This window comes from Antrostomus carolinensis, unplaced genomic scaffold (genome assembly GCF_000700745.2).
Source record: "Antrostomus carolinensis isolate BGI_N321 unplaced genomic scaffold, ASM70074v2 scaffold3052, whole genome shotgun sequence".
Classification (NCBI taxonomy): Eukaryota; Metazoa; Chordata; class Aves; order Caprimulgiformes; family Caprimulgidae; genus Antrostomus; species Antrostomus carolinensis.
This window is the reverse complement of record NW_010300101.1, coordinates 42,878-62,308: the sequence shown is the minus strand read 5'-3', so window position 1 is coordinate 62,308 and position 19,431 is coordinate 42,878. Positions and strand designations below refer to the sequence as shown.

Genomic DNA, 19,431 nt, shown 5'->3' with positions numbered 1-19,431 from the left:
TTTGTAGAAGCAGAAGATGCTCTGTCAGTGCCAATCCCCACAATTATCTAGTCCTTTGGAGTTTGCTTGCTTTTTTTTTGTTGTTTTTGTTTTTTTTTTTTTTCCATGTTAGCCAGAAGCAGTGTGGCTAAATACATTTTGAAACAGGAAAAAAGTCTGACCCTGTATTACTCAAAAAAAAGTGGTGTGATTTGTCTTTTTTATTTTTTTTTTCATTGCAAAGCTTTGACCACTCTTTATTAAATGTTCTCTGCCTGCCTCGTTCCTATCCCAAGCTAATATGCTCTAAAATTCTTCTCTGGCTTAGTACAGCTCTTTTTAGCTGCTGATTTTGGTCAGCATCTTATTAATAGCCTGCTTGACGTGGGTGGTGGAGCTTCGTCTCCGAGTCTTGCCCTGGACCATCTTTCGACGCCGTACCTCACGACAGAGCTCATAGAAGGCTTCCATAATGTTGCCCTCTCCTGTGCAAGCAGAGCACTCATAAAAAGCACATGCTAGTTCTGTGGCCAGCTTTTCTCCTTCCTCTGTGCTGACCTGCCTGGAGTGATCCAAGTCTGCTTTGTTCCCCACCAGGATCAGGGTGACATTTTTGGGTTTTTTAACTTCATCCAACAAGTTCTTAAGTGGCAGCACTTCCTCAAAGCTGCCTCTGTCCGTGATGTCATAAACCAGCACGAAGCCTTCACCCCATCGCACGTGTCCTTCTTTCTGGATAGCATCCTCCTGTTTTGAAAAGACAGACACCACCATGAGAAATTTGATTTATGAAAAAGACACCAGGCCTTCAGATAGACGTTGGTCCCACAAAGCCTGCAAAGCTACGTACGTCTGGTTGACCTTGTATTTTACACACATCACCTTTTTTATCATACAGCATAGGGCTACCAAGGTGCCATGGGCTGCCTGTGGACAGGTTGGTAGCAGGCAACTGGAAGAAGGTCTCTGTTAAACAATATCCAGCACACAAACTGCATAGGACTGTGCAGCGTGAGCCCCTGCCATGTTTTGAAAGGAAGTGAGGCCTGGCTATGACAAAACTGTTCTTCATTTTGGTGGGAATCATTGACTGAGGCTGTTGAGCCTCATCACTTGAATGTAGAAATAGACTGTGACTCTGTGTAGTAACGTGTTGTTGGTTGTTTGGCCCTGAATCAAGGAATGAGAACAAAATCATTTTAATCCCAGAGTAAACCCTGACCTTTGTATGTTCTTCCAGTATTTGAAAACTCTAAGCAAGGTCATAGAATCACAGAATCACAGAATTGTAGGGGTTGGAAGGGACCTCAAGAGATCATCTAGTCCAGACACCTTGCCAAAGCAGATTCTCTACACCAGGTTGCACAGGTCCCTTGCAGAAGGCTTGGATCCAGCACACTGAGTCTGGCAGCAAACTGATGGTGGTGGAGGATGGGGGCTCTGCTCAGAGGCAAATCTCTGTCCTCAGAAGCAGAACACACCTGTCACCCATCACACTGCTGCCACCACCCCACTCCCCTTCCCTGCTGTCTATCTGAGCCAAGGTATTGGATAACAGTACATGTACCCACGCACCTGACCAGCTGTATCTAGTATCTCCATGGAAACCACTTCATCATCAATGGTAGCTTGGTGACGATATGTAGACTCTAAAATAAGAGCACATTTTTGTGAAACATATTAAAAGGAGGAATTTTTTTCTTTTTTCTTTTTCTTTTTTTTTTTTTTTCTGGTACTTTCCTTACAGCTACCCCAGTGCAAGACCTGAGATATGACATAAAGCTTCACTAAACTGGACTTATTGGAGTTCTTCTCTGGAGCACAGTCAAGTTCTCTTTTCTATGATGGTGACTCTTTTACTTCTCCTCATACGACACAACTCTTTCTTTCCCATGTCTTATACATGCAAAGGACACTGTGCTCTGTGCCCAACAAGAGGACAGAGCTCCCTGCGGCAAAGAGCTCTGCAAGGCTGCAGCCCATTTTCCATCTTTGCTCATAGGGAAGGCTGCCATTTATGAAACACAAATACCACTACTCTCAGAGTAGCCAGCTCAAAAGCCTGTCACTGCTTAGCTTGAAGCCTGACAAGATCAAAACCAGTATGGCTGCAGATCAGGGAACCTAACCACTAAGCTCAGGCCTTATACTGTGATAAAATTACAGAGCAGTTAGCTATTTTAGGAATGTCTCTTTGAAACATGCTGAGATCATCACATTCCCCTCTTCTAGCAAGGGCTCAAGCAGGAAAACTAATCAGAAAGCTAATGACAAAAAGGCTTTTTTTATCTTAATGAGCTGATAAGTTGAATTTGATAGCATTTGACCTAAAACTTGGAAAATTATCTGAGCTAGCATTCAGATTTATTACTGTTGCTAGCTCATGGATGCCCTCTACCAAAAGGGAAACGTGTATGCTGTAAAACTGTTGCTGGTGACTACAAACACTTTGCATTGTTAGAGACACAATTCTTTTATTTGGTGCAAATCTCTCCAATCGGAATGAAGGGTATCTTTAAAGGAACACATTTCTTCAATTAGAACTTCTGAAAAGTCTCATGTTTGGTGAATGTCTTTTTTTTCATTACATACTTAAGAATGTCACCTCTTCATAGCCATGAATGTTTCAATGATGTCAGTGCTGCAAACACTCTCTTCCCAAATCAAAAATGTCACTTCCCTCCTGTGCCACCTTAATTGCTTTAAGTAGCACCGCTGCCTCTCATCGGGACAAATGGTCAATTTAATTAGGCAGATGGCAAGCAATCTTGTTGTAGGGTTTCAGGCAATGAGGAGTAGGTTATTTAAAGGCTGTAAATACCCCTTCTGGTTAGTGTTGCAAGGGTGTTGAAGGAGTTTGAGTTCTATCTTTGTAGTCCTGAGGCTATATCTACGCAGCAGAGTAAGACACAGCTAAGTTTCTCAATGGTATGTCCTCTGTCCCTTCTGTATCCCTTCCTAGCTGCATCAATTCCTCCCAGGGGAATGCAGAAAAGGCAGGAGCTCTAGTTTGGTGTGGAAGCTGTAAGGAGGTACCTTCAGCAAGGTATTCCAGTGACTAAAATATTTGGTGCTAGGTTGGGCCTCCCTGTGCAGCACTCTGCACCCGAGGTCATTTAGGAACTTATGCTTTGTTTCTTTGGGTGCTGTGAAGAAGAGATGGTCCTCTGAGTGAGTAATGTGGTTACTTGACCATTCCTTACTTCTTTAGGCCTTGTAATGCTTAAATTCCTTCAACCATCTGGCTCTGCTTGACAAGTTGCTGTTGAGAATTGGTCAGCACAACTTGGGAATGTGCTCATCCAACCATGTTTGCAGCATGTCTGTGAAATGTCCTTCTTATGAGGCAGAGTATGGTGGGCCATATGGTTCTGCCCCATGAAATGGGTGAATAAATTTCAAGCAGTAGACTTGTGCTCACTGTGGAAAAACAGCATGATTCTTAAATGATACTTGAGTTCTCAAAGTAGGACCCTGGCAGCGCTTTGTTGCAAGTTTAACTACTCTGGCTACTCACACTGGGATGGAATTTGATTGTGGATGAGTAGCGCTGATTTGGGTCAGTTTAGTGTAAATATATCTTAGTAAATGTGTCTCTGTTCCTGTGCTTTGGAATGTGCGGTAGCTGGGTGAATTTTACTGAGGCGTGTAAAACAGCTGGATGCTTAAAGCAATTTTTAGTGTAATCACAGACATGGCTCCTCGTTCAAGGGCACAGAAACATCTGAAGAATGTGGTTGTCTTGTAAGCTACAAGCCCTGAACTTGTGATTTCCAGTCTGTTCACATTGGTCCCATTGCACTTCACAAATGCTTTGCCTGGCTTTGGGATTTATTAATATCATTTTCCCTGTGGCACTGTGGTTTTTGAGACATACAGCTGGAGAGAAATTAGGTGACTTGAGATACCTGCTGGATCCCTAACTGGAGCCACTGATAGTGCAGGCGTCTGTGTCTCAGCTAAACATCCTTGACTCCTATTAGAACTGATGAAGTAAAATAGGTTGTGGAGATAGCTTGTCTGATCTCTCTCTTGGGATAAATCACACCTGAAAAGCACTTAGAAGTCTAAAATTGGTCAGATGAATCCAGGCTGTAAATGTCTTACGCTTGCATCGTCATGGTCAAGTAGAAAAAGCAAAGTGTAACACTGTACCAGTGGCTGCCAAGATAACTATAGGCAATTTTTTGAGCTTCAGATTGTCACTTGCACCAGGTGATGCCTATATATTTGATCTATAGCTATATGGCTAAAAACTTGTAGATGGAAAAGAAACCTCAGAACTGTGTTTTGCTCCTCATAGATTCGGCATCAAAACTATTATTCAAAGCAGAGCTTTTTAGGGGGTTTTCTGTTTGGGTTTTTTTGTTGGGGTTTTTTTTGTTTTGTTTTAAAGAAGTCTGCTGACTGAGCTCTGGTGTGCCTGATGCTGCTAAAGCTGGGGAAATAGTCATATTTGGTGGTTTGCTCTGCTTCAATGTAAGTAAGTAAACCTGACTCATTCTTGGTTTGGAGGGTGTGCTATGCTCCTGTTCATATTCCCAATAACAAGAACAAAGTTGCTGCTGATTGTGTAGCTTTGAAAGCTGATGCCAGATTTCAGGGTCCTACTTTGGTTATAAAGCTGCAGTCTCCCAGTGCTCTTGCTGTGCAAAGTACTCTGGTTCTCACATTCCTATCATTTGAAAAATTTAAGTTTATTCCAGAAATATCTAGAGCTGTCAAAAGCCCTGAGAAACATGTTGGAAAGTGGTAGCAGTTGGTTTGATTTAAAGTCTATAATGTATTGCCACAATAATTCATTAATAGGAACTGAATAGAATTTTCAAATTACCAGATCTGCTGAATAATTATGGAAATAACGATGGGGGAATTAAAAACTCCCCTGGGGCTCTCTTGATAAGCATGTTACAAATCTCCCTATTCTTCTGAGCAATATGATTTTAAAAAATGCAGGAGAAAAAAACCCTGAACTCTTATAGAGAGAAAACTTTGAAGCACATGATCCATAGACTGTTCATGGGTATGATATTCAGTCATGGTGTGACCACATCACATCCTTGTGCTATGCTTATTGTCACATATTTAATAGAATTTTAGCCTATAACACTTACCTGATCATTTATCAAACCTATTTGTCCAGGACTATCCTGATTTGTTGAATATATCTGTTCCAGAAGATTATCTTTTCTAGAGAAAAATTATTATCTAAGAAGTAATTCCTAGATCTTAGTTGATATTTGCAGTGATGTAAAAAGCTGTTTTCAGTACTTGATTATTTTGAACAGGCAATATATACCAGGGGTATGTCACAGCTCTGGAAGGAAATGCTTGCATCAGAAGGGTTTATTGCTTTTAGGAAAACACAGTAGGAAGAGGTAAATCAGCTGAGATGGAGCAATGACATACACTATTTCACATGTAAATTTGAGGAACAGCTAGTCTCTTTTATTTGCTTTTAGGTACAGAGGGACACAAACTCTGTTTTCATTCAGAATTTTAGTTCATTTTTTTTGTCAAGAAAGGTTAATAAAACAAGGACATCTAAAAATGCTCTAAGAAACTTTGCTCTCATGGTGGCTTTCAGCCAGTTGGATCTGAGAACTGCATGAGACCTAGAGAAAGAACTTTTGTGTAATAATTATGGGTTTCTAGGCCAAAAAGCTAGAGCTAATAGGCATGAACTTCTAAGCTATGGTTAAAATCTTGTTCAGCAGCAATATAGCAATAAGTTTAAAAGACTAAAGTTTCCCATAGTTATTTCTGATTACATTATAAAGGTTCCTGTGTGCTTGGTTTTGTTTGGTTTTGTTTTTTTTTTAAAATTCCCTGCTCATTTAGACTCCTGCGATCTTTGACATCCATCAGGATGGCACCTGTCTCCATCGCATTTGAGAACAGTGACTTTGACAGCTCATTGGGAAAACAATTTACCATGTTACTAACCCTGGTGTTGTTTGATGTGTTCTCCAGAGTCTTCCTTCAGCCTGCTTTTGTGAAACCTGCCCCCCTCTGCATTTCCTTGTTGCTTCAGGAACTTATCACCTTTTAGAAAGCTCCTGTAAGTTGACTGTACCTTCCTGACTTGGAAAAAGTCTCTCCTTCCTTCTTCCTTCCCCTGCTCCAGCTCTTCTCAAAACTCAGCAGAATGTCTTTTTCTTGCTGGCATCTGGCTGTTACTCACTCCATACATTGTTTACCTTACAGGAGGGTTTTTATTCTGTAACCATCAGTGGTTTTACAGTAAGCACAGTACTTTCTTTGTGGATTTAGAACGTACTTCTGAGGCTAATGCAGTGCATTCCCATATGTCTATTATTTACAGACCCAAACATAAGCATAGTTGGGTTATTTATCCAAAATACCACCAAATTATGTGTCATGCATTGTTATTGCAATCATTATTATAATGCTTAAAAGAAGAAAAAGTAGTAAAAAGAAGGTTACTGAAAGGAAACTCTATGACTCTGACAGCTTTGATAATTGGAAGTGGACTCTTCAATGATTCATAAGTGTTTCTGCATGAGTAACCCCAAGAGTCTGGAAATCCAGAAGGAAAAGTTCCAGGTGGTTGTACAGTACCTGTGATGTGCTTTATACGTAGGGCTATGATACTACACGAACATTCATGTCAAATTTAAAGCAAAAGCTGTATGAAAGAAGGTATTTGTTTGCAGTGCTATTTAATTCAACTCTCGGGACTCTAGCCTGCTTCACATGCAGCCTGCTGTTCTGAAAGCTGCTTTTGGAATTGATATGGGGATGTGCAAAGGAGTTTCTTGTCTAACTTCATTTTTTGGCTCTTTTGGCTGCCTTTTACGAGGCTGTGTTTTCTTGTGATGGCAGTGCAGCTGCTTTTGCCGAACTAGCCAGATTAAAGTTGAGCATAAAAAAAAAAGTGGGAGTCACTGCAGGCAGTGAGTCGTGTCTTAGTGTGATGAGCTGCTTTTAGTTGCTGTTTCCAGTCCAAGGCAAAGATCTCAAATACTTCTGTCCTGTATAAATCCAAGCTGGGTGGAGGGTAGAGACCCTATTAATGGCCCTAAGGAGGCACAGAGTAGAAGAGTCAGTGTATGCTGTGGGCAGTCAGAAGGCATGTGCCACTGCACAAGCCAGGCTGTGGGGTTGTCCATGTTCCATGCAAACAGGCAAAGACTATTAGGTGACCTTAGAAGAAGCTTCAGAAGCTGTGGAGACTCATGGGGAACACAGGATGCTCTGTGGAACACAGGGATACATGCAAAAAAACCCCCAGCTACTGCAGTATGAACAAATTCAGAAGAAATGAGGATTCATTAAGTCTGCTGCTTAGTAAGCAGTTTGTTTTTTATCTAGTTTTCTTATTTTTAATAAAGAGTGAAGGAAAATAGATGGCTAGTGCATGCATAGTCCCACTACATGATAAAGTTCTCATCTTGGTTTGAAAGGATCTATTGCATCCTCAGAGTTTACTTTTTAGGTAGAACATGTGAAAGATGTAAAACTAGTCTACAGAAAAGCATTTTTTTTTTCTTGATGCATTGATATTTTCAATAAATAACATTTTTGTCCTCCAAACAGAAATCCTAGAATACAGTTTTCTTGAAGATACCTCTAAAAATAATGAGAAGTATGTCTGTTGGCTTCTGCTGGATTTGATTTTCCTCCTGCTTGTGAAGTCTGGGTCTCCTCTGATGAGGAAGAGAGTGGTGTTACATTTCTTTTCCTATAGGTTCTGTCCTCATCCAGCTTTTACTGAGATAAGCAGAAAAATTGTGTGCAGATACCTGGGAACTGGATTAGTTAAAGTATGCTAAACCAAAACCAACAAATCTGGAGCAGTGCTAACTAGTTGGGAGTAAGCTTCAAGGCTTTCACTGTTTTTTTTTATTTTCTGTTTTAACTTTCCCACCAATACCAAGCAGAGGCATTAGTTCCTGGTGGGAATTATGCCCATGACAAGTTTAGGTCTAAATAAACCATATTTTACTACACTTTTTTTGTTTGATTGTGACAAGAAGGCTTTGTTAGCAAAGCTGTGACTGTCGCCCTATTTTTGCCAATATAAATGAAAACTAACCAGTGAGACTTTTCTCACACTTAAAAGAAGTAAAACAAAAGCCTGCTCTCCTGAAGGTGCAAAAGTAAGCACTGGAAACTTCTCATCTGGAGAACATTTCGGAATATGATGAGCAAGAAATGTAGGGGCAAAATATTTTGCAGCTGTAGCTACAGCAAGAACAGCCACTGCCATTCCCATTTTTTGCTGTCTGTTGAGCTACTGTAAAAAGGCAATATTTTTATTACTGGCATCAGGAGTATCTTCATCCTGAGACTCATATCAAAGAAAACAAACCACATTTTCAGATAACTGCTTCCCATGTTATTTTAAGCATCTTTCTCTGCTGCTCTCAATTACAATTTCATCATTTCAAGTCTTTGAGTGTTTTAGAAGCCAGTGTCAGGGGCTTAAGGTGCTCTAGGCCATACCAGTCCATTTCCTTACACACACCTTGAAGAAATCAGGAATACTTTCACAGCTCATTGCTGTAATACATTCAGTATAAATTCCTACTGCTGAGGAGTATAGTAAAAATGATATAACATTTATATATCAAGTAAAATAATGTTTCTCTACTGTTAGGAAGTGGGGAAAAATAAAAGCCTAGGAAAATACCTAGTAAAGCACAACCTTGACTATTGAGTATTGAATCTGTTAAGCACTGAGGCAGAAGGAATGAGTAATTTTGTTAATAAAAACTGAGTATGTGAATAGACAGAGTCTGGTTTGAGCTTAAAGCTGTCTTCCAGCAATTTATTAAGCATCTACATATTTGTCATGGTATTCCCTGAGACACAGGTTGGCAACCCTTTCTCCTAGCCCCAAATGATTGGTTACTATTCCATCTCACTTTGGCTGAAAGCCCATACTTGACCACATATGTTATTTCTAGCTTGTGCTTGGACAAGCTGTAGTTGTCAACATGGATGTTCAGATGAAATATGTAGAAGGCAAAGTTCTGCGAGATGATGGCAGAACTTTCTCCTCTTTTGCTCACTATGGAAAATAGTTATTTTTAGTCATGAGCATGTGGATGATCTGGTCTGTAGCACCATGTAGAATGCAGTATCCTATTGTGCAGCAGAAGGATGAGAGGGGTGGGAGGGGAGACTTCCCCAGGCTGCTTCCTCTTGGGGCTGCTGGTCTAACCAACCTTTATACCCTAGGTCTGAAAAGACCATCAGCTAATGAATTATTAACGCTTATTTTAGTGTGGGCCCATTTGTTAAAAGTTGTTTGCTGTCTGGGCAGTTTCTCTCTCAGCTGTGCTGGTGGGAATTAGTGTTTTCATGGTAGAGGCAGGCAGAAAACTTTCAGGAGTGTTAAGACAAACTTGCTGAGTGAGCCACAAGCCAAGAAAACTAGAAATAATATACAAAGACATGTGTTTCTTCAACTTGTGATCTGCAGAAGTGGAAGCAGTCCTGGGGATGGAAAGTTTGTATTCAGATGGTGTTCCAGCTGTCCAGACAGTGTGTTAGGTGAATAAACCAGAGAGAAAAAAAAAAAAAAGTCCTTTAGAACTGTATTTGGATCTGAGCTGTTCTTCATGGCTGCATTGGCACAAAGTTAGTCCAGAAAGACAGTTCTTGCATCCTCTTTTGCTAGAGTAAATTATTCTTAGTGAGGTCTTGGCTCCCACAGCTAAGTGGTTTCTGATTCTTAACCACTTTGATGGAAGCTAGTTTGGATATATTCTCATTCCGCTCTGTTTTTTATGTTGTTTGTACAGATCTGTATGTACCAGGTGCAGAAAAGAAACTCAGGCTAGCAATATTTGCTAGGGTTGTAATGTTAATTACGTTATGTATGTTATCTGCAGACTTCCCTTCTGGTCCCTGAATGGCAACATTTTGCTAACAGAATCCCCAGCTACAGATGGGGTTATATAGGCAAAACTATTCTTCTAATGTAAAAATAATCATCCTTGCAAGGAGCTTTCCAATGGGAAAAGTGTTCTTGCCAATGCAAACAATATCTTCACAAAGTGATTTTTGCTGGTCTTGCCACCAGTGGTCCTGAGCTGGTCTATAGCAGGCAATGTTCTCTGCTCTCAGATAATTCAGGGCACTAACAGAGGTATCTCTCTCAAACACTTGCCACTTACCTAGCGTGCCTTTCCACAGTCCTTTGGCTGTTTCAGGTCATGCTGGAGAAGAACAGTGCTTTCATGGGTCTTTCATAATCAAATTAGTGGGACAGCAATTTGTACCACCTTATCTCCTACTTTTTCTGCTTTACTGATACCTACACATTTTAGCCGTGGTGTCTTACAGGCTGAATATACAATGCATTAGTTAGGAGTTTATGGAAACAGCAGCTCAATTTTTTTTGGTTTTCCCCATCCCAGTTGAAAAAGGGTCAACAAAAACCTGGGTGAATTAAAGAAATTGTAACATAGTTGGAAGAAAAATGCCACAATTAATCTAGTAATCCTAGCAAAATTTTAATTTTTCTTAAGACTCATGTTTCTTTATATGCTCTTTCAAAGTAATGAATGGTCTTTTCTCTATCCCATCCAAACTAAATAAACTCCTATGCTTTCTGTCTCTCTTTGCTTTCACTGACAGGCCAGTCTGTCATTCACTGTTCAGCTGATTATCTGCTCAGAGGCAGTTTTCCTTTCAGAGGATTAGCAAAGTTGTACGAAATATGTGAACAGCTAAAGACATCTAGGGATAGTGTGAGAAAGCCAACTGACTTCTAGAAAGGTCAACAAACGTTAACTCCTTGGTTGCTGTTATTTTTATAAGTAAACTTTTGTTTAAAATTCAGTCTTTGGAGAAAGGTTTGGTGTTTCTGTGCACCTTTGATATGAGTGTCTTAACTCTATGAGTACCAGTTACTTAAGGATTTACAACTCTTCTATGAGATGAAGGATTTTATAGGTGTGAAGTAGAAGCAGAGAGACTGCAGGGAACAAATTAGTGACAGAATCAAGAATCACTTGTTTGATGGCAAACCACAGTACCTCTCCATCTTTGAAGTCAGGTAAAGACACTCTAAATTCTGGGTGCTGCTCATGGGGAAAATTGCTGACATCTAGACTGTTACTCCTACATACTAGCACTGAGGAGAGCAGCTACTCACAGTAGCTTTGAAAATCATGTTGTGAAGCCCCAGGTCACCGAGTTCCATGGAAGTCCTATATTCAGGCCAAGAGTTTACCCATAGAGGGTAGGTGGCCAAATAAAGATCTTTGCACCTCTACCATGAAACTTGTCCTCATAGAGTATACCCATCCCTGAGATGATGCTGGCTGGTGTCACATGTCTATATACTTCTGTTGTGGCAGCAGCCGAGGAGGTGGTGGTACTCTCATGAAGGTGGTTGCTTGAAGGCTGCAGTCTCCTTGAGCCAAGCCACCTAGGTGGCAGGCAAATTGTCAGCCTGCTGCCACCCAGTTCCTGGCAAGCACTGCTGAAATGGCACACAGGAATGCTTGTTCTCACACTTCTCAATAGAAAGATTTCTCAACTGAAATATAGCACAAATTTCCAGTTCTGTACTAAATCCACCATGAATGTGTTGCTTATGTTTGTGAACTACTTGTAGGCTTAAATGGTGCCCTAACCAAACTGAGTGTTTTTAGGCCTTCTAACACCACAGTGAAATTGTTTATTAATTTGAGAGTTGTTCTATTTAAAATCATATAAAAATTAATGAATTTTGGTGAAATCCATGTGGTAAGCCAATCCCCTTTCTCAGTACATATTTAAGAAGCTAAAGAAGACTAAGTTTAATGCTGAACTCGTATATTTACTATTTTAAAAAACAACTTTATATATCTCTTAAAATGTGCAGTTCCAGCCTATTTCTACATAGAGCTCTTTCATTGAACCTTCTAATTCTGTCGCACATGTGGAACAGTTGTGGGATTTATTATAAATACAGATTGAAAGTGGAAACTCATTCACCTTGATAATGCAAGGTAACCACTTAGCCTGAATGATTTTTCTTAAAAAATCCACCTTTAAAAAAAAAATAATTGAAAAATAAAAACATGCCAAGATGATGACTTGCCAGTTAAGCAGAACTGATGGAGAAGTCAAGGCTGATGATTAATACTCCCCTGAAGAATGACCTTTGCTGCAGTTGTTACCCCTTGGCTGAGAATAGTAAAATAAAAAGCACAGTAATATGTACTTTTTTGTGAAGATGCAGCTGTTCTACCAATTCTTCCACAGATCCAACATCAGGCACAAAAGTGGCAGAGCTGCAAGGCCCTGACTTCAGCAGCAGCTCCATGTGCCGAAGCTTCAGTGATGCTCCTCCTGACAGAAAATGTTATTTTGTGGTTTGTAATTTGGCTCCTGGTGACAGAGCAGTATCCAGATGCTGCTAAAAATATGGTCCTTTATTTTGTTCTGGCAGGTTAGAGTAGTAAAGGATATTTATAAGGTGTGACTTTAACTTTCCAGTTAAAATGTGCCACACTTGAACTAAGAGGACAAGGTTTTTACCTTGATGGTTGGTTTAGAATAATGTTGAATTTCCATTAGGCCTTTTACAGCTTGGTGAAAGTTTTCTGAAAAATAGGAATTATCTGGAGATTCCTTGTATCAGAGGTCTAATGAGTGGTTGAAAACTTGACATAAGAAATAAACTATAAATATGACATTTTTGTAGCAGCCTCAGTCATTTTTGGCAAAGCCTCCTGTTGCTTGGTAGCTAGATAGTTTGCATCTCCTGCCCTTTCAAAATTATTTGACAAAGCTACTTATTCTCCTTGTAAGGCAAATTAATCTCACTGACACAGCTTACACTTTTTTTATTGGTGGAATATATAGGTGTCCCTATATATGTATATACACACATATATCTACATACACACACGCACACACATACAGGTATCCTTCTTCCCAACTGCTAGTCCATGGCTGCAAAGAAGAATTAACCTATTTGGCTCAAAATTCTCAGTAAATTCAGTCTACACCTAACTGGCCACTAAATCACCACAGGATGATCATGGTAAAATGGGTTCTTTAAAGCACTGTTTCTCAAAGGTTTTGAAGGTAAAGAGTTTGGAGATCAGCTCTTTCTGATTGATCTCTGAAGGCCTGAACAGTGGTTCAAATTTCAGGTTTTTTTTTTTCCTAACACTTCAGATCCTCCTCTGAATCCTGTTGTGACCCATAGATTGAAAAAACAGTACTTTAAAAACCAATCTCTGGTGGGCAGCTTCCACCAGAGATTACTGTGATTAAGAAATATCTTCTTGATAATAGTTTATCAGTTTTTGTATTTCTCAAACCTTTTCCTCTGAGCAACTTAAAGCACTTAGCTGCACAATAACCGTAAAACATAATTGAAGCTGTTATCCTCTAAACGGAATTAGAATGTAGAATTCAGTAAGTCAGAAGAGATTTAATTTTTATTTTATTGAGATAGGACTGTTGTCTGCATGAAAGCTTTCGGTGTTGCAAATGGAAGATGATTTGATTCCTGAGGGGCATGGTTAATTTGCAGTTGTATTCATTTGTAAAACAGAAACAAATGTCAAGTCTTGTACACTTCATAATGATGCAAAAATTAATAAACATTGCAGCTTGCTAAAAACTTAGTTTCTGTGCTTAAATGAGGCAACGGGGATACTTTTGCATGCAGTGTCCCTGTAAGAAATTAATGAACTTGAATTATACTGACACAAAACACTTCAGATACGTCAATTGTCGAGTTCTTAAAAATATGTATTAGAGATATGAAGTATTAATACCAATAGAACATGATACTGAATGTCCCACTGTGCAGTACAAGGCAGGTGACATATAACTCGCCGATTAATATATCGACATTAGCAGACAAAAGAATGCATTTGAGTTCAGGTTGTTCTGAGAATTATCTTCCCAAGATGAGTTTTCTGATATTTGTTATTTCTTCATCTTACCAGATGAAAACACTTAGTACAATACTGGATACTTTTCTTTGTTGAAGGGGCTTCCTGGGCTCTGCAATAAAGTATACTGAACTTTCATTTTTGTTTCTGCTGTGCAAGTTTATGGTGTTCTGTATTTCTTTAGTGAGACCTCTTAGAGAAAGAATATGAACAGAGAAATAGGTGTTTAACTGTACCATCTGTATTTGAGCCTCCAAAGAAATGATAGGAAGGAGATAGCAACTGATTATCAGAGAGAAGGACACTCCTTAAGTGCAAATCACTTAACTCTGAGATACTGAAGGTGCTTTCTAAGATGTGAATGTTTCAACTCCAGATGTCTTGGTCTGGATTTTCTCTGGTGCAGAGCATTCAAATATATGTTAATTTAGGAAATACTAAGAAAGGTGATCTTGGCCCAAATTTTCAAGCAAGGCCTCTAATTCAGAGCAACTCTTTGACATCTGAGAGATCTGTGCCAGCTCCTCAAAAGTGCCAGGCCCAACACAGCTAAGTGGGAGTAGTGGAAGAGAAGCATAAAAGCTCTTTTGATGACTGCTGTCCCTGTCTGGTCATCCAAAAAGTGAGACACAATCTATGTTCGAAAGTGAGGACAAAAAACGTATCTAAGGGTAGGTAGATTTTAAGTACCTCCCTTTTCATCCTCCCCTCCCTTCTTGAATCTTTGAGATCTCTTTCCCAGCCGTCTTATTCTCTAGCAGCTGATGTTTGGGTTATCCAAAAGCAGAAAACTGATCACACATTAAATAATTTTCAGAGTGAAATACCAACGCAATTGCTTTCAATGGCAAAATTCCCATTGACTTCTGTGTGGGCAGAAATATGCCTCGTATATTAATTCTGATTTCATCTGAGTACATTACTGCTTCTCCGTTCTGCCATCTTAGGTAATAATTTGTTCCAGCTTCAAATGACCATAGAGAAGCTTTTCACAGCAAATTTAAAGGTTGACTGAGGCTTGGAATTTTAACTCTATGACTTTCCATTACTTCAGACATACTATTATATACAGCATTCCATGTGTACAGAATAAAATGAAACCTACCTAGAGTTGGGTCATACTCCCAAATGAACCGTTTGGTCAGGAAGCGTACAACGAGAGCTGGAGGAACAAAAAGATTCCAGATAAGATGCACAAGCCATCAACTCATCTGGTTTTTAAAGCTTTCATAGGAAACTTTTATATGTGAATGGGCATGTAGCAGCTCCCCTGAACTTTGAGCAGAATTCAGTATTGCTTATTGCAGCAGTCGAGACCTTTTCACTGTTTGTGGCCCACAAGGAAGGAAACAAAATGAAGAAAACAAAACTCTTGACAGCGTTAATCATTTACCCATGTAACAATGCAGGACAAAGAATGCTAGGAGGTTTTTGATGGTAGTCTTTAACTTTTTTACGATTTTTTTCCCCCTCACAATAGTTTCTACCATTAAAAAGCCAAAACAACCCCATTTATAGTGCTATGAGCAAATGACCTCTGAAAAAAACCCCCACTATTTTAGATACTTTAGATTTCCCATAACCAGTGAATAAGGGCTGGCAGTTTTTGAACCAGGATGCTTTGAAGCTTCAAGCCCACAGTGTTCAAAATAATTTAATTCTTGAAAACTTTCCCTTCAGATTTCAAACCTTGTAAGGTAAACGTGTAATCGGCTAAATAGTTTCCTTCTGTATTTTGGCATGCCTTCCTTGCAAGAATTTATCTTTCATGTTTTGCCTACTTGTCACTTGAAGCTATCAGCTATAATATTTTAAACCAATGGTTAATAAATGCTATTAATGAATTTGCAGGAGTAGAAATAAAGCTTTAGATTTTGGAGCACTGGATAAGTAGTTCTCAGTTTCAGAGTATGGGCTAAGATCTTGCTAACTATGGTCTTGCATTTCATTTTTTCTTTCTCTCCACCCCATTTAAAAACAACATATAAAGGCTTTGTCAGGATATTGATCTAATTTAAAACTAAGCAGTGCCTTGAATTTCTAGTGGTGTAAATGAAGCGTTCACCACTGCCAACTAGTCAATCCTTTCTGCATTTCCAAAATGGAGCTAGAGATATCACTGCAGTAGCTTTGATTGCAGCGATTTCAGCTATAGGAAAACTCTTCCCTGTCATCAGCCCTACAGGATTGTTCCACTCTTCTTTCAGAAGATGGACAGTAAAAGGTGACAACTAAACTCAGTTCCCATCCTTTTCAAAATTAAAGCCATGAGAATGCCCCATACCCCAGATTTCTGTGCCTAAGAATATGACAAAGCAACACTCTATATTTATTCTATCCAGAATAAATATAATTAAGCTCTGCTTAATCAGAACCTATTTTTTTAAATACAATCAGAACATTAGTTTTAAGGAAGATTTAACTATGCTTCACACTTGGAAGGGTAATAAGAATCTGATCCTAAGGAAATGAGATCACTACAAAAGAAACAATTTTTAATTGGTGTTATTTCAAGTTTCTATTTTCGTTAGGAAATCTTTTTTTTTTTTTTTTCCTTTGCAGAAATGCTCTCCTTAGCCCTCAGACTGAATGTGGCATTTCTTTGCCAAAGTAACTTTTCAAGTTGTAGTCCTAATGTGGATGTCATTGTACTACAAGAAAATCTCTGTGTAGCTTATTTTCCATCCATGATGATGACTGCACCAGCACTTTTTCCCCCCTCACACTTTTTTTCCTCAGCTAGAACTTTTTAAACATCTTGATATTTCAAAAGTTTGGTCATGACTGTTCTCTAATTGCTAGTAATAGGTTCTCAAATTGCTAGTAAAATACACAGCAACATAGCATGTTGTTGGGTTTGGGGGGTTTTTTTATACTTTTTAGCATTTTGACTGGGGAAGTGATGCAGGGTAAAAGTTCTCCTGACATGCTTTCAAAAGACTTCTTACCATCTTCTTTTTTAAGAACAGATTTTAAAAATGTTTTTTCTTTCACACTCATACTCTGAAGGAGAAGCAGTGATGTGCGTGTTGTAGCGCCTAAGCAGGTAATGAAGAGAGAGAAAAGGCAGAAGAGAGTGGGGGAACCTGTTCAACTATTTTTCTGTTTAAACATGGTCCCCTTAGTCATGATAACCTTGTACTTGTAGATGGAAATTGCTGGAGAGGAGGGTTGAATTGATGAGGGGGACTGGAAGGAAGTCTGTCAAGCTCTAGTGTCTGAGACAGGTGATAGCAGTGGCTCCACAGGAAAAGAGGTAGAAGAGCTGACTTTGGAGGTAGCCCAAATGAAGGAGGTGAGAAGGTGACAAGTGATAAGAAGGAAAGGTAGAACTGGACCAAAGCTGCTGAGATGAACCTGGAAGAACAGAGGTACAGCTATGTACAGGGATGAAATGTTACAGCTGTTGAGTGCTACAGAGGTGAAGAATTAGAGATCACAGATGTAAGCTCTGGTGTGGAGGGAAAAAGTAGGGTGTATTCATCTCCAGCAGGGAGGTCTGTATGCAGAAATAACAAATAATCACATATGCAGGAGGGAGCTGAAGAAAAGAAGGATGAAAATTAGCCTATCCCACTGGCAGGTCCCAGTGGGGAGCCCAGCAAGCCCAGTGAGTCACTCATGAGGTACTGCTGGTAAGAAAATACTTATGTAAGAATTGCTTGGGGCCTGGTGAAGGGAAGGAAATGTCACCTTTAAGCACAATCCCAGGATAGTAGGGAAGTGTCAGCTTCAGAGCCATGTGCTCAGTGCCAGTTTTGGGGGTGTGCACACTTGGGGTTGGGCAGAGCTGCTTGTTTCTGTGGAGCTGGCTCTGCTCAGCTTCCCACTTCTAGCCTGGCCAATTCCCTCAAAATACTCCTGCTCTCCTCCAAGGCAATGGTCACAGTCCATCACATGGAGCTTCTCACTTCCACATATTATACAAGGCTGAAAATCAGCAGCTGCAAGTCACAGATGGGGAACATGAGATGGTCTTGATCCAGTGTCTGTCCTGGTTGTTAACTATTGCAAACTATGTTGGGTGGGAAGTATCTTCTTCACTTTTGCTTCATTAGAGGTGCTTAGCAGATGGGCTCCTGACATCCAGTTGAGTTTTAAAACAATGTATGTGACTTTGCTATCTGATTTGACTGAAAACAGTCAATGAGCGAAGAGTTGGGAAGGATATCCAAGTGCTTGGGCTGTCAGGATGGAGACCAGCTTCTTGGCTCTAGCAATGGTCCCCCGAGAGCAGGGGTCTTACTGTGGAGCCATTTTGTTTGTTAAGCTCATTTACTGCCAGATTACATCACTTTTGTTTTACTAAAATAACTTCTGCCAGCAGAAGAATCAGAAGTGAGGACATCAGAAATTCACTACACTTTGAGCTGTAGCATTCAGATTTCAAAGCAATAAAACTTCCCTGTGTCCTTAGCAAAGCTGCATAGAAAGAGTTGAGATGGGCACTGCTTCCTTCTCACCTTAGCAAAGGTGTGTGCACCCTGTTTGACCCGTCAGCCTTAGACATGCTTAACTCTAATACTAATAATGAACCAAAAAAAATTAAACACATTAAAAAAAAGATCCAAATGCTGGGTTTTGATTCAAAATAACATTGAGGCTGAGAATGTCTGAAAGGCATTATTTTCTGATTAAATTAGGTGACTAATTCCAATGTTCATATTAAAATTACTATTTCCAGTGCTTAGCCATGAAATGCATTTTGAAGCAGGCAAGATTTGGATTGGTGTTGTACTTAAAAGGAATGAATTTCATGGTCCTCCACTGAGACTAGTCCAGGCTCTTCCCTGAGCACTTACTGCTTGTGAAATACAAGAACTTGCAAGCTTAGAAGGAAAGAATCTCCAACAAACTGCAATTTGGATTCCCGCTGTGTGTTTTGGAGGCATGACCGTTACCTAAGAGAACTGATGTAATGTCCCAGCAAAGGAAGAACAGACTCATGTCTCTTTCTGCCTTTCCTTACACTCTCACTTCCAAGTCAGCTGTTTTGTACAGAGTTTAAATTAGGGGAGAACTTGGCCCAGGACTTTCATTCACTCATGTTTAAACCTTCTGCCTTAGAAGTTAGTCTTGGAGAAGAAACATGACTATCTGTCAAATAAATTTGCTGTGTAACTCCACTAAAGACAATGAAGTTATATCAAGAATATAAACTTGGCATATAAACTGAGATTATCAACCACATAATTAATCAACTTTGGGACTTGTGTGGCTGAGTCCCTCACTCAGCTTTAAAAATCTCAGTCCATATCTCTTGGAACTTTTTTTTTGGTGATGTTTTGTGTCTCGCTTTAGATCTTTGTTTGGATTTAGTAATATATAAATGCTCTGGCAAAATTTACAATCTGCCTGAATACATATCTTCATGAACTTATTATCATTCCAGATAATACAGGCTGAGCTTTTGGAGGAAGAATGGAAGCAGAGTTTTATTTGAAAAACATCCCCCTTCCCCAAAAGCTAGAGTTCAAAGTTAGAAGAAAAATAACAGTTTTCCGCAGTGAAATAACTGTATGATGACTCTTTTATGCCATGAGAGTTTTCAGCTATAAAAATGGTCTGAAAGTAG

General features: G+C 39.6%; 1 protein-coding gene across 1 annotated transcript; it reads right to left on the bottom strand.

The window, feature by feature from the left end:
- Positions 1-318: 318 nt before the first annotated feature.
- RERG (RAS like estrogen regulated growth inhibitor) lies at positions 319-15,018 on the bottom strand (the record flags this gene model as incomplete). The annotated part of the gene is made up of 3 exons (XM_010163006.1): positions 319-726; positions 1,555-1,628; positions 14,962-15,018. Coding segments are annotated over 3 exons (539 nt in total), but the record flags the coding sequence as incomplete, so codon positions are not given.
- Positions 15,019-19,431: the final 4,413 nt, after the last annotated feature.